This window comes from Oncorhynchus nerka, linkage group LG11 (genome assembly GCF_034236695.1).
Source record: "Oncorhynchus nerka isolate Pitt River linkage group LG11, Oner_Uvic_2.0, whole genome shotgun sequence".
Lineage (NCBI taxonomy): Eukaryota > Metazoa > Chordata > Actinopteri > Salmoniformes > Salmonidae > Oncorhynchus > Oncorhynchus nerka.
The window spans coordinates 19,223,603-19,245,688 of NC_088406.1; the positions used below are offsets into that span (position 1 = coordinate 19,223,603).

The 22,086-nt window shown below is 49.3% G+C and overlaps 1 protein-coding gene across 2 annotated transcripts in view; it reads right to left on the reverse strand.

Moving 5' to 3' along the window:
• cwf19l2 (CWF19 like cell cycle control factor 2) overlaps nt 1-22,086 on the reverse strand; it is a 38,116-nt gene that overhangs the window by 11,948 nt on the left and 4,082 nt on the right. For both annotated transcript variants that reach the window (XM_029652593.2, XM_065024280.1), the window contains exons 4-11: nt 17,165-17,290; nt 15,462-15,581; nt 15,217-15,310; nt 13,003-13,118; nt 10,620-11,265; nt 10,295-10,523; nt 8,671-8,788; nt 5,704-5,793 (exon numbers count right to left, since the gene is read on the reverse strand). In XM_029652593.2, the coding sequence (XP_029508453.2) occupies nt 5,704-5,793; nt 8,671-8,788; nt 10,295-10,523; nt 10,620-11,265; nt 13,003-13,118; nt 15,217-15,310; nt 15,462-15,581; nt 17,165-17,290 (1,539 nt within the window). The remainder of the gene's footprint in view (nt 1-5,703; nt 5,794-8,670; nt 8,789-10,294; nt 10,524-10,619; nt 11,266-13,002; nt 13,119-15,216; nt 15,311-15,461; nt 15,582-17,164; nt 17,291-22,086) is intronic.

The following is a 22,086-nucleotide window of genomic DNA, read 5'->3' on the forward strand; positions in this document are numbered from 1 at the left end:
AGTACTGTATCATTTTAATCATTTTAGTCAATAAGATTCTTGCTACGTAAGCTTAACTTTCTGAACATTCGAGACGTGTAGTCCACTTGTCATTCCAATCTCCTTTGCATTAGCGTAGCCTCTTCTGTAGCCTGTCAACTATGTGTCTGTCTATCCCTGTTCTCTCCTCTCTGCACAGACCATACAAACGCTCAACACCGCGTGGCCGCGGCCACCCTAATCTGGTGGTCCCAGCGCACGACCCACGTGGAGTTCCAGGTCTTCGGTAGCCTCTGGAACTGCCGATCTGCGGCCAACAAGGCAGAGTTCATCTCAGCCTATGCCTCCCTCCAGTCCCTCGACTTCTTGGCACTGACGGAAACATGGATCACCACAGATAACACTGCTACTCCTACTGCTCTCTCTTCGTCCGCCCACGTGTTCTCGCACACCCGAGAGCTTCTGGTCAGCGGGGTGGTGGCACCGGGATCCTCATCTCTCCCAAGTGGTCATTCTCTCTTTCTCCCCTTACCCATCTGTCTATCGCCTCCTTTGAATTCCATGCTGTCACAGTTACCAGACCTTTCAAGCTTAACATCCTTATCATTTATCGCCCTCCAGGTTCCCTCGGAGAGTTCATCAATGAGCTTGATGCCTTGATAAGCTCCTTTCCTGAGGACGGCTCACCTCTCACAGTTCTGGGCGACTTTAACCTCCCCACGTCTACCTTTGACTCATTCCTCTCTGCCTCCTTCTTTCCACTCCTCTCCTCTTTTGACCTCTCCCTCTCACCTTCCCCCTACTCACAAGGCAGGCAATACGCTCGACCTCATCTTTACTAGATGCTGTTCTTCCACTAACCTCATTGCAACTCCCCTCCAAGTCTCCGACCACTACCTTGTATCCTTTTCCCTCTCGCTCTCATCCAACACTTCCCACACTGCCCCTACTCGGATGGTATCGCGCCGTCCCAACCTTCGCTCTCTCTCCCCCGCTACTCTCTCCTCTTCCATCCTATCATCTCTTCCCTCTGCTCAAACCTTCTCCAACCTATCTCCTGATTCTGCCTCCTCAACCCTCCTCTCCTCCCTTTCTGCATCCTTTGACTCTCTATGTCCCCTATCCTCCAGGCCGGCTCGGTCCTCCCGCCCAACAACCTGCCCGCTTGACCCTATCCCCTCCTCTCTTCTCCAGACCATTTCCGGAGACCTTCTCCCTTACCTCACCTCGCTCATCAACTCATCCCTGACCGCTGGCTACGTCCCTTCCGTCTTCAAGAGAGCGAGAGTTGCACCCCTTCTGAAAAAACCTACACTCGATCCCTCCGATGTCAACAACTACAGACCAGTATCCCTTCTTTCTTTTCTCTCCAAAACTCTTGAACGTGCCGTCCTTGGCCAGCTCTCCCGCTATCTCTCTCAGAATGACCTTCTTGATCCAAATCAGTCAGGTTTCAAGACTAGTCATTCAACTGAGACTGCTCTTCTCTGTATCACGGAGGCGCTCCGCACTGCTAAAGCTAACTCTCTCTCCTCTGCTCTCATCCTTCTAGACCTATCGGCTGCCTTCGATACTGTGAACCATCAGATCCTCCTCTCCACCCTCTCCGAGTTGGGCATCTCCCGGCGCGGCCCACGCTTGGATTGCGTCCTACCTGACAGGTCGCTCCTACCAGGTGGCGTGGCGAGAATCTGTCTCCTCACCACGTGTTCTCACCACTGGTGTCCCCAGGGCTCTGTTCTAGGCCCTCTCCTATTCTCGCTATACACCAAGTCACTTGGCTCTGTCATAACCTCACATGGTCTCTCCTATCATTGCTATGCAGACGACACACAATTAATCTTCTCCTTTCCCCCTTCTGACGACCAGGTGGCGAATCGCATCTCTGCATGTCTGGCAGACATATCAGTGTGGATGACGGATCATCACCTCAAGCTGAACCTCGGGAAGACGGAGCTGCTCTTCCTCCCGGGAAGGACTGCCCGTTCCATGATCTCGCCATCACGGTTGACAACTCCATTGTGTCCTCCTCCCAGAGCGCTAAGAACCTTGGCGTGATCCTGGACAACACCCTGTCGTTCTCAAATAACATCAAGGCGGTGGCCCGTTCCTGTAGGTTCATGCTCTACAACATCCGCAGAGTACGACCCTGCCTCACACAGGAAGCGGCGCAGGTCCTAATCCAGGCACTTGTCATCTCCCGTCTGGATTACTGCAACTCGCTGTTGGCTGGGCTCCCTGCCTGTGCCATTAAACCCTACAGCTCATCCAGAACGCCGCAGCCCGTCTGGTGTTCAACCTTCCCAAGTTCTCTCACGTCACCCCGCTCCTCCGCTCTCTCCACTGGCTTCCAGTTGAAGCTCGCATCCGCTACAAGACCATGGTGCTTGCCTACGGAGCTGTGAGGGGAACGGCACCTCACTACCTCCAGGCTCTGATCAGGCCCTACACCCAAACAAGGGCACTGCGTTCATCCACCTCTGGCCTGCTCGCCTCCCTACCACTGAGGAAGTACAGTTCACGCTCAGCCCAGTCAAAACTGTTCGCTGCTCTGGCCCCCCAATGGTGGAACAAACTCCCTCACGACGCCAGGACAGCGGAGTCAATCACCACCTTCCATACCTAGGATAGGATAAAGTAATCCTTCTCACCCCCTTAAAAGATTTAGATGCACTATTGTAAAGTGGCAGTTCCACTGGATGTCATAAGGTGAACGCACCAATTTGTAAGTTGCTCTGGATAAGAGCGTCTGCTAAATGACTTAAATGTAAATGTAAGTTCACATACACTTAAGTTGGAGTCATTAAAACTCATTTTTCAACCACTCCACAAATTTCTTGCCAAAACTATAGTTTGTTAACAAGTCGGATAGGACCTCTACTTTGTGCATGACACAAGTCATTTTCCCACCAATTGTTTACATACAGATTATTTCACTAACAATTCACTGTATCACAATTCCAGTGGGCCAGAAGTGACTGTGCCTTTAAACATTTTGGAAAAATCCAGAAAATGTCATGGCTTTAGAAGCTTCTGATAGGTGTGTGCAGACTAATTGATATCATTTGAGTCAATTGGAGGTGTACCTGTGGATATATTTGAAGGCCTACCTCAAACTCAGCGCCTCTTTGCTTGACATCATGGGAAAATCAAAAGAAATCAGTCAAGACCTCAGAAAATAAATTGTAGACGTCCACAAATCTGGTTCATCCTTGGGAGCAATTTCCAAACTCCTGAATGTACCACGTTCATCTGTACAAACAATAGCACGCAGGTATAAACATCATGGGACCACGCAGCCGCCACTCCACTCAGGAAAAAGACGCGTTCTGTCTCCTAGAGATGCACGTACTTTGGTGCAAAAAGTGCAAATCAATCCCAGAACACCAGCAAAGGACCTTGTGAAGATGCTGGAGGAAACAGGTACAAAAGTATCTATATCCACAGTAAAACAAGTATTATATCGACATAACCTAAACGGCCGCTCAGCAAGGAAGAAGCCACTGCTCCAAAACCGCCATAAAAAGCCAGACTACGGATTGCAGCTGCACATGGGGACAAAGATCATACTTTTTGGAGAAATGTCCTCGGGTCTGATGAAACAAAAATAGAACTGTTTGGCCATAATGACCATCGTTATGTTTGGTGGAAAAGGGGGAGGCTTGCAAGCCAAAGAACACCATCCCAACCGTGAAGCAAGGGGGTGGCAGCATCATGTTGTGGGGGTGCTTTGCTGCAGGAGGGACTGGTGCAGTTCACAAAATAGATGGCTTCATGAGGAAGGACAATTATTTGGATATATTGAAGCAACATCTCAAGACATCAGTCAGGAAGTTAAGGCTTGGTCGCAAATGGGTCCTCCAAATGGACAATGACTCCAAGCACACTTCCAAAGTTGCAGCAAAATGACTTGAGTGAGTGTAGGGGGCAGTATTTTAGTTTTTGGCAAAAAAACGTACCCATTTGAAACTGCCTATTTCTCAGGCCCAGAAACTAGAATATGCATATAATTGTCAGATTAGGATAGATAACACTATAAAGTTTCCAAAACTGTCAAAATATTGTCTGTGAGTACGGTATAACAGAACTGATATTGCAGGCAAAAACCTGGAAGTGCTGTTTTTCCTGAAAGCCCTCTGTTCCATTGGATGCCTTGCCTCAATTTAAAGGGATATCAATCAGATTCCCTATTCCTTTGGCTTCCTCAAGGTGTGAACAGTCTTTAGACATAGTTTCAGACTTTTATTTTGAAAAATGAGCGAGAAAGAACCCATCACGTCAGTGGATGGCTGGGTGCAGCAGAGTTTTTAATGCGCAACAGCCATTTTCTCTCTCTCTCCTATGGGAGAAGCTACATTCCGGTTGACATATTATCGATTATATATTGTAAAAACAACCTGAGGATTGATTATAAAAAACGTTTGACATGTTTCTACGACTATTACGGACACTATTTGGAATTTTCGTCTGTGATGTCGTGACCGCTCGAGCCTGTGGATTTCTGAACATAAACGTGCCAAACAAATGGAGGTATTTTGTATATAAAGAATTATCTTTATGGAACAAAAGGAACATTTATTGTGTAACTGGGAGTCTCGTGAGTGCAAACATCCGAAGATCATCAAAGCTAAGCAATTTAATTTATTGCTTTTCTGACTTTTGTGACCAATCTACTTGGCTGCTAGCTGTTTGTAATATTTTGTCTACTGAGAGAGATGTTCTTATATAAACGCTTCGTATGCTTTCGCCAAAAAGCTTTATTGAAACAATAAGCTAAGCTGTGTTTTGCTATATTGCACTTGTGATTTCATGAAAATTAAATATTTTTAGTAATTTAATCAGCGGATGTTGATGACAATGATCCCACTAACGGGATGGGTGCGTCAAGAAGTTTAAAGACAACAAAGTCAAGGTACTGGAGTGGCCATCACAAAGCCCTGACCTCAATCCTATAGAAAATGTGTGGGCAGAACTGAAAAAGCGTGTGTGAGCAAGGAGGCCTACAAACCTGACTCAGTTACACCAGCTCTGTCAGGAGAAATGGGCCAAAATTCACCCAATTTATTGTGGAAAGCTTGTTGAAGTCTACCCAAAACATTTGACCCAAGTTAAACTATTTAAAGGCAAAGCTACCAAATACTAATTGAGTGTATGTAAACTTCTGACCCACTGTGAATGTGATGAAAGAAATAAAAGCTGACATAAATCATTCTCAACACTATTATTCTGACATTTTACATTCTTAAAATAAAGTGGTGATCCTAACTGACCAAAAACAGAAGATTTTTTACTCAGATTAAATGTCAGGAATTGTGAAAAACTGAGTTTAAATGTATTTGACTAAGGTGTATGTAATCTGATGGAGGTAGATGTGTTGGGAGTGGAGATACTCTAGAATACTAGAGAATATAAATCTGAAGGAGTGAGAAAATGGGTTATTGTCAAAGACAACTCTCACTGCGAACCAGAGAGAATATAAACTTCTATACAGGCATTCAGACAGCAGGTATTCAGAGAGAAAGGCAGGCAGGCATACAGGGCTAAAGCAGTCAATCAGCCTGCAGGCTTGTACCTACTGAGCACTCAGTCAGTCAGCTGACAGTGATTTAGTCTGTGCTAGTGGTCATCTCCACAAGAGTAGCACATATATACAGTAGGCTACTACCTTATCCTCTTGGCTCCCTGACGGGTAATGCCTGTCCCTCCCTATACACCTCTACTCACCCTGTCCGATTTCCCAGGTTGCTGTGCGGCACGATTCTCCTTGGCATTACGGGCTGATTCCAGCTGGGTCTTCAGTTTCTCCATCAGAGCCTAAAGGTGACACACATTTAAAAACGTCACATGTTCCTTGACTGCACCCCACCCACACTAATGATGTCAGATGTTGCATGTGTGGATTTCTCGTACACAGAGTGCTGTTTCTCCATCCATGTTACACAGAATAACATTTAACAACCTCTCCTGATTGTATTCCACCATTACAAGAGGCTGATAGTAGAATCACTGATTGAACACAACATAGTAGTCTGGTATCCTTCACCGCAGCTGCCCTTCCCATGAGTCTAAATATTACAGCCTACTGGATTACAGATGTTCTCACCACCTTCTAACCCTGTCTCATGACAGGGATGTGGACAATGTGGAAAAGTAGCAGAGGAAGCCAATGAGTGTGTGTGTGTGTAGTAGTAGTAGTAGTTGTATGTGCCTGGCCCATCTCTACCAGGCCCTTGTCAACTAAGAGGAGCTGGCTGTGACTGGACACTGTCAGAGCAGACATTGTGATGGGGATCTAGGTAAGTAGTGGCCACATCCACACTCAGTCCTCTGATGGGGATCTAGATAAGTAGTGGATCTAGATAAGTAGTGGCCACATCCACACTCAGTCCTCTGATGGAGATCTAGATAAGTAGTGGCCACATCCACACTCAGTCCTCTGATGGAGATCTAGAAAAATAGTGGCCACATCCACACTCCGTCCTCTGATGGGGATCTAGATAAGTAGTGGCCACATCCACACTCCGTCCTCTGATGGGGATCTAGATAAGTAGTGGCCACATCCACACTCAGTCCTCTGAAGCCTGTCTCTAGTGACAGATGCCCATGCAAACTGTAGTACTATATACTACAGATTGGCTGGCCTCAGTATTATATACGACAGTTTGGCTGGCCTCGGTACGCCAAACTGTCGTACAGAGTACAGAGGCCAGCCAAACTGTCGTACAGAGTACAGAGGCCAGCCAAACTGTCGTACAGAGTACAGAGGCCAGCCAAACTGTCGTATATACGGTAGTAATGAGGCCAGCCAAACTGTCGTATATACGGTAGTAATGAGGCCAACCAAACTGTAGTATATAGTACCGAGGCCTGCCAAACTGTCGTATATAGTAATGAGGCCAGTAAAACCTTATCGATTGACAGAGATGGATGGGGCTTGAGTGGACAGTGTGACTTCTACACTGCTCAAAAAAATAAAGGGAACACTTAAACAACACAATGTAACTCCAAGTCAACACACTTCTGTGAAATCAAACTGTCCACTTAGGAAGCAACACTGATTGACAATAAATTTCACATGCTGTTGTGCAAATGGAATAGACAACAGGTGGAAATTAGGCAATTAGCAAGACACCCCCAATAAAGGAGTAGTTCTGCAGGTGATAACCACAGACCACTTCTCAGTTCCTATATTTCCTGGCTGATGTTTTGGTCACTTTTGAATGCTGGCGGTGCTTTCACTCTAGTGGTAGCATGAGACGGAGTCTACAACCCACACAAGTGGCTCAGGTAGTGCAGCTCATCCAGGATGGCACATCAATGCGAGCTGTGGCAAGAAGGTTTGCTGTGTCTGTCAGCGTAGTGTCCAGAGCATGGAGGCGCTACCAGGAGACAGGCCAGTACATCAGGAGACGTGGAGGAGGCCGTAGGAGGGCAACAACCCAGCAGCAGGACGGCTACCTCCGCCTTTGTGCAAGAAGGAGCATGAGGAGCACTGCCAGAGCCCTGCAAAATGACCTCCAGCAGGCCACAAATGTGCATGTGTCTGCTCAAACGAGGGTGGTATGAGGGCCCGACGTCCACAGATGGGGGTTGTGCTTACAGCCCAACACCGTGCAGGACGTTTGGCATTTGCCAGAGAACACCAAGATTGGCAAATTCGCCACTGGCGCCCTGTGCTCTTCACAGATGAAAGCAGGTTCACACTGAGCACGTGACAGAGTCTGGAGACGCCGTGGAGAACGTTCTGCTGCCTGCAACATCCTCCAGCATGACCGGTTTGGCGGTGGGTCAGTCATGGTGTGGGGTGGAATTTCTTTGGGGGGGCCGCACAGCCCTCCATGTGCTCGCCAGAGGTAGCCTGACTGCCATTAGGTACCGAGATGAGATCCTCAGACCCCTTGTGAGACCATATGCTGATGTGGTTGGCCGTGGGTTCCTCCTAATGCAAGACAATGCTAGACCTCATGTGGCTAGAGTGTGTCAGCAGTTCCTGCAAGAGGAAGGCATTGATGCTACGGACTGGCCCGCCCGTTCCACAGACCTGAATCCAATTGAGCACATCTGGGACATCATGTCTTGCTCCATCCACCAACGCCACGTTGCACCACAGACTGTCCCAGGAGTTGGCGGATGCTTTAGTCCAGGTCTGGGAGGAGATCCCTCAGGAGACCATCCGCCACCTCATCAGGAGCATGCCCAGGCATTGTAGGGAGGTCATACAGGCACGTGGAGGCCACACACACTACCGGGCCTCATTTTGACTTGTTTTAAGGACATTACATCACAGTTGGATCAGCCTGTAGTGTGGTTTTCCACTTTAATTTTGAGTGGGACTCCAAATTCAGACCTCCATGGGTTGATACATTTGATTTCCATTGATAATGTTTGTGTGAGTTTGTTGTCAGCACATTCAACTATGTAAATAAAAAAGTATTTAATAAGAATATTTCATTCATTCAGATCTAGGATGTGTTATTTTAGTGTTCCCTTTATTTTTTTGAGCAGTGTATAAAATGAATCGTTTGCTTTGATCAAGGAGATAGAGAGCCGAGGGACCTGATATGCTAGGGGAAGGGCCTATGGGCAGGGGTGTATGGAACGCGTTTAGAATGGGTAATTATCTGTGTATTTTTTGTGTGTGACTAGGTAGGATGAGGAGATGCAACACAGCGATCATGTGGATGACCTCACCGTGTTACCCATAATCTCTGCCTTCACCAGCCTGGCCCCCAATTTGTTCATCTCTTCATCTGTGAGGATCGGTACCTCTTCCTCCTCCTCACTCAAACTGTCACTACTGCTGTCAGATCTGAAGACACAGGGAAGAAGTTAAATGAAGCAAAGACAACAAGGTGTACACATTGTAAACATCAGAGACCTGTGTGTGTTAGAGGGATGTCCAAGAGGTTCTACTAACTGTAGTCTTGGCAGCATGGGAATAGACACACCGATCCATCAGGACATTATAGCTGTCCCAGCACTCAACTGCGTACAAATAAACAGCTTGTTCTGCTCTCTTCCCCACCGATGGCTCACTCTCTCCCTCTCTCCCTCCATCTCCACCCGTCGCTCTTTCCGGTCCATTTCCCTGCTCTCTTCTCCACCGATGGCTCACTCTCTCCCTCTCTCCCTCCATCTCCACCGTCGCTCTTTCCGGTCCATTTCCCTGCTCTCTTCTCCACCGATGGCTCACTCTCTCCCTCCACCCGTCGCTCTTTCCGGTCCATTTCCCTGCTCTCTTTCACCCTCCATCCATCTCTAACCACCTCTCCCTCCCCCCTCTTTCTGCCATGTTCTTTCTGATGGCCGTCTTGTCTCAGAAACAGTCTTCTTCTGTCTCGTTCCCTCCAGACTGTTTCTCTCTCACAGATTACCTACCCTTCTAAAACGGCACCTTAATTTCACATTGCAGAGGTTTAAAGGGCTTCTGGGTGCTGGTTTAACTTAATGACTTAGCTAATGATAGAGAGAGAAGGGGGAGCATTAGAGCAAAAAGGACAGAGAGAAAGGAAAGAAAGAGTAAGAGGAATGGGGAGAGATGGGAGTTGAGGTGGGAATAGAGGGAGTGAGGGCAAGAAAAAGAGCGAGAGTAAATATGAAGGAGAGAACGTCTGGTTAATTCAGTGAGTTCCATGGTGAGTGACGTGATAACTGCTGAATGGGTAAACGGTCACCGTGCAGACTGTCACTGTGCAGACTGTCACCGTGCAGACTGTGATGAATGGGGGGAATGATTGCGTGTAAACAAAACAAAAAAGGAGAAGGTCAAGTGGAGGAGAGATTCGTGTGAGAGGTCATTTTAAAGTTAGGCTGAAGCAATGGGAAGGTTTTCTCCATCAGTAGACAGGAACAGGGTCAAGGACAGTGTGTGTGTGTGTGTGTGTGGAAGCATACTATCTTATTCTCACAGAGAATAAATTACTTCAGGTTCAGAGTTCAGATAATCTTCTGTGTATTGAAAGAATGCTTCTACATGTTCAGTCTAGCCAATAACTAAAGATCTCTAGTACCCCTCCAAAATATTAACCCGCCCTTGTCATCAACATATTAACCCGCCCTTGTCATCAACATATTAACCCGCCCTTGTCATCAACATATTAACCCGCCCTTGTCATCAACATATTAACCCGCCCTTGTCATCAACATATTAACCTGGCCTTGTCATCCAACATGCATGTCTGTGAATCCTGTTGGAACGCTTGCTTAAATATCCAAGCATGTTAGATGAGTGATTAGTATAGGGGAGAGAGGAAGACAACATTAATTGCTAAACAGTTGGAACAGTGCTGTGGTGACTGTGTATTTGACCTCTGACCTGGATGATGTCACTGCAAGCCTGTTGCTGCTATGACCCTGGTCAGGAGTGGACATGGTTTTCCCAGACTCCCTCTCTTTATCCTGCTCCCATTTTCCTGAAGCAGATCTCTGTCCGGAGCTGCTCTTGCTCCAGGCTGGACAGCTGCTCTTCCGACCCAACTCCTCAATGTCAGACCCAGGTTTCAGGAAACCCATGGAAGCTCGGGCCGGAGCAGGGGCTGACACTCCTAGAAAAGAAACTCATCAGTAGAGTGTGTGTATACACATATATATACATATATATATATATGTGAGTGCCGAACGAGGTACTACACTCAACTCACCATCATCATCGTCGTCGGCAGGCTTGAGGAAGCGACTTTTCAGAGCTCCGAGGGACAGGGGAGGCTGAATCTGGCCAAGCCCAGAGACAAGGCTCTCATCCCCACCCCTCTCTCTGGGTCTGTCCCTCTCTCTGCCGCCATCCCTCCCTCTATCCCTGTCACTAGGTCTACCTCCATCCCTCCCTCTGCCTCCAGCTCTCTCTCTTTCCTGGTCACTAGGTCTACCTCCATCCCTCTCTCTCCCTACAGCCCTCTCTCTATCCCGGTCACTAGGTCTACCTCCAGCCCTCTCTCTATCCCTGTCACTAGGTCTACCGCCATCCCGCTCACTGTCTCCATCTCTAGCTCTGTTCCTATCCCGATCTCTGTCTCGGTGACGATCTCTTTCCCTCTCTCCATCTCTTTCACTATCTCTTTCTCCATCCCTCTCTTTCTCTCCAGGTAAGTCCCTACCCTTGTCTGGTCTCTTCCACCTCTCTCTATCCATCCCCACTTTTCCTTTCCTCCACATTCCATCTTCCTGTCCTCTCCTCCATCTTTGTCGGTCTCTCCCCTCTTCCTCTCCTCTCCCTTCCCCCTCTCCTCTCTTGTAGCCATACACAGCAATCTCAGCCTCATACATCCTCTTCTGAAACTTCTCCATAGACTGCATGTGAGAAACCAAAACACAAATAATGAACATACACACAGGTGAGCGGTGTGATATGATGTTCCCATGGTGCATTTCAATGTACCTAAGGTGCAGTTCATGAGTTTTCTAACTTTTGACAGACGGAGCACCGACACTGCATAGAAGGAAATAACCAGGGAGATAGCGAAAGACTCTGACAGTAGGAACGCGTCAGCACCAGGAACGCGTCAGCACCAGGAACGCGTCAGCACCAGGTACGCGTCAGCACCAGGTACGCGTCAGCACCAGGAACGCGTCAGCACCAGGTACGCGTCAGCACCAGGAACGCGTCAGCACCAGGAACGCGTCAGCACCAGGAACGCGTCAGCACCAGGTACGCGTCAGCACCAGGAACGCGTCAGCACCAGGAACGCGTCAGCCCCAGGAACGCGTCAGCACCAGGAACGCGTCAGCACCAGGAACGCGTCAGCACCAGGAACGCGTCAGCACCAGGAACGCGTCAGCACCAGGAACGCGTCAGCAGCAGGAACGCGACAGCACCAGGAACGCGTCAGCAGCAGGAACGCGTCAGCACCAGGAACGCGCCAGCACCAGGAACGCGCCAGCACCAGGAACGCGCCAGCACCAGGAACGCGCCAGCACCAGGAACGCGTCAGCACCAGGAACGCGTCAGCACCAGGAACGCGTCAGCACCAGGAACGCGTCAGCACCAGGTACGCGTCAGCACCAGGAACGCGTCAGCACCAGGAACGCGTCAGCCCCAGGAACGCGTCAGCCCCAGGAACGCGTCAGCCCCAGGAACGCGTCAGCCCCAGGAACGCGTCAGCCCCAGGAACGCGTCAGCCCCAGGAACGCGTCAGCCCCAGGAACGCGTCAGCCCCAGGAACGCGTCAGCCCCAGGAACGCGTCAGCCCCAGGAACGCGTCAGCACCAGGAACGCGTCAGCAGCAGGAACGCGACAGCACCAGGAACGCGTCAGCAGCAGGAACGCGTCAGCAGCAGGTACGCGTCAGCAGCAGGTACGCGTCAGCAGCAGGTACGCGTCAGCACCAGGAACGCGTCAGCACCAGGAACGCGCCAGCACCAGGAACGCGCCAGCACCAGGAACGCGCCAGCACCAGGAACGCGCCAGCACCAGGAACGCGCCAGCACCAGGAACACGCGTCAGCACCAGGAACACGCGTCAGCACCAGGAACACGCGTCAGCACCAGGAACACGCGTCAGCACCAGGAACACGCGTCAGCACCAGGAACACGCGTCAGCACCAGGAACACGCGTCAGCACCAGGAACACGCGTCAGCACCAGGAACACGCGTCAGCACCAGGAACACGCGTCAGCACCAGGAACACGCGTCAGCACCAGGAACACGCGTCAGCACCAGGAACACGCGTCAGCACCAGGAACACGCGTCAGCACCAGGAACACGCGTCAGCACCAGGAACACGCGTCAGCACCAGGAACACGCGTCAGCACCAGGAACACGCGTCAGCAGCAGGAACGCGTCAGCAGCAGGAACGCGTCAGCAGCAGGAACGCGTCAGCAGCAGGAACGCGTCAGCAGCAGGAACGCGTCAGCACCAGGAACGCGTCAGCACCAGGAACGCGTCAGCACCAGGAACGCGTCTGGAAGGATGCACGTTGGAGAATTTGTGTACATGTGAGAATGTTTACATAGTGATCTGTTAATACTGTTTATACAGGTGTTTTTGTAAGGATTATGTCTGCCTGCCTGTGTGTGCATGAACTCTCACCCCATATCGCTCTGCCACTATGACCTCCAGACTGCGTTGCTCTCGCTCTGCCTGCTCTCTCATCCTCTGGTAAGACTTCCTGAGCCAACCTAGTCCTCCATCATCTACAGTTGCAGCTACAGACAGACAGGGGAGAGATGGTGAGGAGAGACAGTGTAAGGCATTAAGAAGGGAGGAAAGGTGGAGATGGCAAAGGAGAGAGAGAGTGAGCAAGAGGTGGACAAAGACCAGAGGTAGGAGGGGAATAACTAGAGTTAACATTTTACCTGTGGGAAATCAGAACATCATATTCAACATCCCAAAAGAACAGCTAGGCCTCACCCTCTTCTCCGGAACACAGCACAGAGAATGGGAACATTTCACATCTGCCTTCCCCAGAGAAGTCACCCCCTTCTCTCCCTCAATCTCTTTCCTCTCACACCGTGTGCGCGCACGTGTGTCAAAAGCCCAAGTTATAAGTGAGGTTTAACAGCCTCCCCCCATTCTCTCACACCTCTTCATTACCCTCTTAGTCAAACCAGGAATGGGGAAAACAACATTCCCTTCTGACACACACAGCTTAGAGAGAGAAAAGAGTGTGTGTGTGTGTACTGTCAATGTCTGTATTTAGGAGGTTGGTTTGCATACATAAGTGACAGTGTGCGTCACTGTCTGTATGAGTGTTTTAAATCTGCTTATTCTGCCACTCTGTTAAAGTGAAGCTTAGGAGATGGCAGAGTGCACCCTTCTGAGCGGAGATGACACAGTCAGCTTAACAGAACCAAGCGCCTGTCTCTGTACCTCTTCCTTTTAAAATGAATGTCTTCTCTCATCTCTCTCTATACTCCCTGCCTCCAGCAAATCCTTTCTGCCTGCCTCCACCCTCTGCCTGCCTCCACCCTCTGCCTGCCTCCACCCTCTGCCTGCCTCCACCCTCTGCCATTCTCATTCCATGTGCCAGAAATGCTTTACCTGATTTGCCATGACAGTGTCTCCTTCTCCCACATTCTGTCTGTCTGTCTGTGATTTAAGTGGTGTCTGGGCCCTCAGTTACTGTACATACAGTGAACTCAACTCATTGCTCTCCTCTCAGAGAAAGACAAGGCAGTGGTCCTAGCCCAGACAGAGAGGGAGGGGAGAGTCCTAGCCCAGAGAGGGAGGAGAGAGTCCTAGCCCAGAGAGAGGGAGGGGAGGGGAGAGTCCTAGCCCAGAGAGAGGGAGGAGAGGGTGATTCCTAGCCCAGAGAGAGGGAGGAGAGGGTGATTCCTAGCCCAGAGAGAGGGAGGGGAGGGTGATTCCTAGCCCAGAGAGGGAGGGGAGGGTGATTCCTAGCCCAGAGAGAGGGAGGGGAGGGTGATTCCTAGCCCAGACAGAGAGGGAGGGGAGAGTCCTAGCCCAGAGAGGGAGGGGAGGGGAGAGTCCTAGCCCAGAGAGGGAGGGGAGGGAGAGTCCTAGCCCAGAGAGGGAGGGGAGGGGAGAGTCCTAGCCCAGAGAGAGGGAGGAGAGGGTGATTCCTAGCCCAGAGAGAGGGAGGAGAGGGTGATTCCTAGCCCAGAGAGAGGGAGGGGAGGGTGATTCCTAGCCCAGAGAGAGAGGGAGGGTGATTCCTAGCCCAGAGAGAGAGGGGAGGGTGATTCCTAGCCCAGAGAGAGGGAGGGGGATTCCTAGCCCAGAGAGAGGGAGGGGGGTTCCTAGCCCAGAGAGAGGGAGGGGGATTCCTAGCCCAGAGAGAGGGAGGGGGATTCCTAGCCCAGAGAGAGGGAGGGGGATTCCTAGCCCAGAGAAAGGGAGGGGGATTCCTAACACAGACAGAGGGGGAGGGGGATTCCTAACACAGACAGAGGGAGGGGAGGGGGATTCCTAACACAGACAGAGGGAGGGGGGGATTCCTAACACAGACAGAGGGAGGGGAGGGGGATTCCTAACACAGACAGAGGGAGGGGAGGGGGATTCCTAACACAGACAGGGAGGGGAATTCCTAACACAGACAGAGGGAGGGGAGGGGGATTCCTAACACAGACAGAGGGAGGGGGATTCCTAACACAGACAGAGAGAGGGGGATTCCTAACACAGACAGAGGGAGGGGGATTCCTAACACAGACAGAGGGGAGGGGGTTGACCAAAGACTGGGCTAATAGAGAGTTGTGTACATGGGTTTGATGATTCAACTTTAGGTACAAGTATGAGAGTAGAAAATGTTGATAAGAGTGAAGTTGTGTAAGGGGTTTCAGTTACCTTTTACAAGCACATTACTGGCCTTCTCTTCTGGGGGCAGGCCACTCCCCCCGTCCTTCCAGAACGGGTTCAACTCCAGCTTGTGCAGACCAGCCTACGGCACCCCCACCCACCCACACACACACACACACACAATTGTCAAGTCCCTTGTCCCTGCTCAGTTTGGCACTTTTGGTTGCCCAGGTAACCAACAGATAAGGCAATGGACTTCCATCAACCTTCATTTAAACATAGCGAGTACACACCTGCTCGATGACCCAGGCCTTCTGTTTCTCTTCCTCTTTCAAACTTTCTTTCTCAGCCCTCTTCTCTGCTGTTGACGTTGTTCTCATTGTCAAGAAGTCAAAGGTCATCCACTCATCTCTCTAGCAGATGATGGCGACAGGGATAGAGAGGAACGGACAACACACATGAATCATGTTATGAATCTTGACAATAATTGCCTGACAATAACAGCAAACCAATCAATAAAGAAATCAATATAGAACATAAAATCATTATGTACATGTAGCTTAAACAGTACATGGGTTCATAACCCTCAACGCTAATACGACCCTCAACGCTAATACGACCCTCAACGCTAATACGACCCTCAAGCCATAATATAGGATCCTAAAAGTATCTCCCCCCAAAAAAACTACCTGGGAAATCTCTCACTGAGCAGGCCGTTACACACACACACACACACACACACACACACTGGGGGTAAATCTAATGAGGGAAGGTGTGTAACTGTGTGACAGCATTAGTAAAACGTTCCGGACCACCCCGCCTTACTCATCAACATAACCTTGTTAGAAAAGTCTGGCTATTAATTGTTGTTGACAGGCTGTGCATTGATCAGACCTCATTAAGAGAGGGGCTCTATTGAACCCTTCTCCTAGAAACACACAGACAAGCATTTCAATGCACCTTTAATACAAATACATTCAAACTTCCTAGACCATAGAGCTCAATAAAGCCACACCACTACACAAACCAAGAGCAGCGTAGAACCCTCCAACCATAGAGCTCAATAAAGCCACACCACTATACAAACCAAGAGCAGCGTAGAACCCTCCAAACCCCATCTTGACTACTTGCCTAGCTACTTGTTCTCTTTGGGCATCAATGAAAGATTGGGAGGTTTGATCGTGCCGCGGGGGAAGTTTAATAGTGCCGCGGGGGAAGTTTGATCGTGCCGCGGGGGAGGTTTGATCGTGCCGCGGGGGAAGTTTGATCGTGCCGCGGGGGAGGTTTGATCGTGCCGCGGGGGAGGTTTGATCGTGCCGCGGGGGAGGTTTGATCGTGCCGCGGGGGAGGTTTGATCGTGCCGCGGGGGAGGTTTGATCGTGCCGTGGGGGAGGTTTGATCGTGCCGTGGGGGAGGTTTGATCGTGCCGTGGGGGAGGTTTGATCGTGCCGTGGGGGAGGTTTGATCATGCCGTGTGGAAGGTTTGATCATGCCGTGGGGGAGGCTTAGTGAAATCAGAAGATTATCAGGTGTTTTGTCAACCCAGTGTCCAAAAACTGGGTCTCTTGAAGTTCTTGGGTCTTCCAGCAGGACAATGACCCCAAAACACGCATCAAAAAGCACCCAGGAATGGTTAAAGGGAAACTGTGGGATTCTGACAATGATGCCTTTTATCTACTTCCCCAGAGTCAGATGAACTTCTGGATACCATTTTTATTTCTCTGTGTCCAGTATGAAGGAAGTTAGGAGGTACATTTGCAAGCAAATGCTAACTACAATGACATGTATATGGGTAACTGTTTACAAATGTAAGCAAGGTTTGAAATTATTTTGCTTTAATTAAATATATCAATCCACAAATAATTTTTTATTTATGTTCTGACCCACTGACCATCTGCTCAAGAATTGTTTTTACCCACGGCTGAATCTATGCAGTTGATGATCCCTGTCTTAGGGTTTACCGGTGCTGTGGAGGGTGGAAAGATGGGGTTGTTACCTGGTTGTTCTCGGGTGGGGTAGGGCTGTTGTCTGTGGGCTTGGCCTCGGACTTGGTAGGAATCTTCCAGGCTTTACCCGAGGCCTCTGTCTGGGGCTGGGCCTCAACCCACTCATTTCCTGTCCCCTGGAGAGACAGAAAAGAGGGCAAAAATGAATACAGTGCTTACAGCAAGTATTCATACACAGACTTATTCCACATTTAGTTGTGTTAGAGCATGAAATTCAACATGGATTAAATTGGTTTTTCCCCCTCACCCATCTACACACAATATAAATTTTAAAAAAATGTAATTGAACCTTTTTTTAACTGGGAAAGTCAGTTAAGTTCTTAATTACAATGACGGCCTACTAAAAGGCATAAGGCTTCTTGCGGGGACGGAGATTAAAAATAAATACAGGACAAAACACTCATCACAACGAGACAACACCACATAAAGAGACCCAAGACAACAACATAGCAAGGCAGCAACACAACAACATGGTAGCAACATGGTAGCAGCACAAAACATAGTACAAACAGCAGCACAAAGGGCAAGAATCGACATGGAGAGCATAGAGAGCATGTATCACTGCCCTGGTATGGCAATTGCTCGGCCTCTAACAGCAAGGCACTACAGAGGGTAGTGCGTACGGGCCAGTACATCACTGGGGCTAAGCTGCCCGCCATCCAGGACCTCTACACCAGAGGACCTCTACACCAGGCGGTGTCAGAGGAAGGCCCTAAAAATTGTCAAAGACCCCAGCCACCCCAGTCATAGAGTGTTCTCTCTACTACCGCATAGCAAGCGGTACCGGAGTGCCAAGTCTAGGACAAAAAGGCTTCTCAACAGTTTTTACCCCCAAGCCATAAGACACCTGAACAGGTAATCAAATGGCTACCCAGACTATCTGCATTGTGTGCCTCCCCACCCCTCTTTTACACTGCTGCTACTCTGTTTATCATATATGCATAGTCAGTTTAACCATATCTACATGTAGCCCCTCCACTGTATATAGCCCCTCCACTGTATATAGCCCCTCCACTGTATATAGCCCCTCCACTGTATATAGCCCCTCCACTGTATATAGCCCCTCCACTGTATATAGCCCCTCCACTGTATATAGCCCCTCCACTGTATATAGCCCCTCCACTGTATATAGCCCCTCCACTGTATATAGCCCCTCCACTGTATATAGCCCCTCCACTGTATATAGCCCCTCCACTGTATATAGCCCCTCCACTGTATATAGCCCCTCCACTGTATATAGCCCCTCCACTGTATATAGCCCCTCCACTGTATATAGCCCCTCCACTGTATATAGCCCCTCCACTGTATATAGCCCCTCCACTGTGTGTTGCCCCTCTACTGTATATAGCCCCTCCACTGTGTGTTGCCCTCTACTGTATATAGCCCCTCCACTGTATATAGCCCCTCCACTGTATATAGCCCCTCCACTGTATATAGCCCCTCCACTGTATATAGCCCCTCCACTGTATATAGCCCCTCCACTGTATATAGCCCCTCCACTGTATATAGCCCCTCCACTGTATATAGCCCCTCCACTGTATATAGCCCCTCCACTGTATATAGCCCCTCCACTGTATATAGCCCCTCCACTGTATATAGCCCCTCCACTGTATATAGCCCCTCCACTGTATATAGCCCCTCCACTGTATATAGCCCCTCCACTGTATGTAGCCCCTCCACTGTGTGTAGCCCCTCCACTGTGTGTAGCCCCTCCACTGTGTGTAGCCCCTCCACTGTGTGTAGCCCCTCCACTGTGTGTTGCCCCTCCACTGTGTGTTGCCCCTCCACTGTGTGTTGCCCCTCCACTGTATATAGCCCCTCCACTGTATATAGCCCCTCCACTGTATATAGCCCCTCCACTGTATATAGCCCCTCCACTGTATATAGCCCCTCCACTGTATATAGCCCCTCCACTGTATATATCATATCTCCACTGTATATAGCCCCTCCACTGTATATAGCCCCTCCACTGTATATAGCCCCTCCACTGTATATAGCCCCTCCACTGTATATAGCCCTCCACTGTATATAGCCCCTCCACTGTATATAGCCCCTCCACTGTATATAGCCCCTCCACTGTATATAGCCCCTCCACTGTGTGTTGCCCCTCTACTGTATATAGCCATCATATCTCTGTATATAGCCTCACTACCCTCCACTGTGTGTTGCCCCTCTACTGTATATAGCCCCTCCACTGTATATAGCCCCTCCACTGTATATAGCCCCTCCACTGTATATAGCCCTCCACTGTATATAGCCCCTCCACTGTATATAGCCCCTCCACTGTATATAGCCCTCCACTGTATATAGCCCCTCCACTGTGTGTTGCCCCTCCACTGTGTGTTGCCCCTCTACTGTATATAGCCCCTCCACTGTATATAGCCCCTCTACTGTATATAGCCCCTCCACTGTATATAGCCCCTCCACTGTATATAGCCCCTCCACTGTATATAGCCCCTCCACTGTATATAGCCCTCCACTGTATATAGCCCCTCCACTGTATATAGCCCCTCCACTGTATATAGCCCTCCACTGTGTGTTGCCCTCTACTGTATATAGCCCCTCCACTGTGTGTTGCCCTCTACTGTATATAGCCCCTCCACTGCATCATATATAGCCCTCCACTGTATATAGCCCCTCCATATCCACTGTATATAGCCCCTCCACTGTATATAGCCCCTCCACTGTATATAGCCCCTCCACTGTGTGTTGCCCCTCTACTGTATATAGCCCCTCCACTGTGTGTTGCCCTCTACTGTATATAGCCCCTCCACTGTATATAGCCCCTCCACTGTATATAGCCCCTCCACTGTATATAGCCCCTCCACTGTATATAGCCCCTCCACTGTATATAGCCCCTCCACTGTCATATAGCCCTCCACTGTATATAGCCCCTCCACTGTATATAGCCCCTCCACTGTATGTAGCCCCTCCACTGTGTGTAGCCCCTCCACTGTGTGTTGCCCCTCTACTGTATATAGCCCCTCCACTGTATATAGCCCCTCCACTGTATATAGCCCTCCACTGTATATAGCCCCTCCACTGTATATAGCCCCTCCACTGTATATAGCCCCTCCACTGTATATAGCCCCTCCACTGTATATAGCCCCTCCACTGTATATAGCCCTCCACTGTATATAGCCCCTCCTCCACTGTATATAGCCCCTCCACTGTATATAGCCCCTCCACTGTATATAGCCCCTCCACTGTATATAGCCCCTCCACTGTATATAGCCTCTCCACTGTATATAGCCCCTCCACTGTATATAGCCCCTCCACTGTATATAGCCTCTCCACTGTATATAGCCTCTCTACTGTATATAGCCCCTCCACTGTATATAGCCCCTCCACTGTATATAGCCTCTCCACTGTATATAGCCCCTCCACTGTATATAGCCCCTCCACTGTATATAGCCTCTCCACTGTATATAGCCCCTCCACTGTATATAGCCCCTCCACTGTGTGTTGCCCCTCCACGGTGTGTTGCCCCTCCACTGTATATAGCCCCTCCACTGTATATAGCCCCTCCACTGTATATAGCCCCTCCACTGTATATAGCCCCTCCACTGTTATTATTCAGTGTCTTTTTACTGTTGTTTTAGTTCTTTACTTACCTATTGTTCACACAATACCTTTTTTGCACTATTGGTTAGAGCCTGTAAGTAAGCATTTCACTGTAAGGTTGTATTCGGCACACGTGACAAACTTTGATTGGATTTTTTGAAGGTAGAGACAACAATACATAACACAAAGCAGCCACAACAGTCAGTAAGAGTGCCCATGATTGAGTCTTCGAAGGAAGACATTGAGATAAAACTGTCCAGTTTGAGTATTTGTTGCAGCTCGTTCGAGAGACCCAAGGATGTGTGTGCTTTGGGGACCATTAACAGAATGTGACTGGCAGAACAGGTGTTGTATGTGGAGGATGAGGGCTGCAGTAGGTATCTCAGATAGGGGGGAGTGAGGCCTAAGAGGGTTTTATAAATAAGCATCAACCAGTGGGTCTTGCGACGGGTACACAGAGATGACCAGTTTACAGAGGAGGATAGAGTGCAGTGATGTGTCCTATAAGGAACATTGGTGGTAAAGATGATGGACGAATGTTAAAGAACATCTAGCCGCTCTTGATCACCCTTACCTGCCAATCTATAAATTATGTCTCCGTAATCTAGCATGGGTAGAATGGTCATCTGAATCAGGGTTAGTTTGGCAGCTGGTGTGAAAGAGGAGTGATTACGATAGAGGAAACCAAGTCTAGATTTAGCTTTAGTCTGCAGCTTTGATATGTGCTGAGAGAAGGACAGTGTACAGTCTAGCCATACTCCCAAGTACTTGTATGAGGTGACTACGTCAAGCTCTAAACCCTCAGAGGTAGTAATCACATCTGTGGGGAGAGGGGCATTCTTCTTACCAAACCACATGACCTTTGTTTTGGATGTGTTCAGAACAGGGTTAAGGGCAGAGAAAGCTTGTTGGACACTAATAAAGCTTTGTTGTAGAGCATTTAACACAAAATCCAGGGAGGGGCCAGCTGAGTATGAGACTGTATCATCTGCATATACATGGATAGAAGAGCTTCCTACTGCCTGAGCTACGTTGTTGATGTAAATTGAGCGTGGGGCCTAGGATCAAGCCTTACAAAAACCCATAATGAAAAATGTTAAAATGTTCACAAATGTATTGAAAATTAAATAAAGAAAAATTTCACTTGCATTGTATTCACACCCTAGAATAAATACTTTGTAGAAGCACCTTTGTCAGCCTCCCGAGTGATTTGAGTCCAGGCTCGGTCTCAGCCTGGCCGCAAACCAGGAGGACAATTGTCCGGGTCAGGAGAGGGTGGCAGGGATGTTCTCGTCCCGTCACACCCTAGCGACTCCTGTGGCGCAAAGCACGCTGACACGATCGCCAG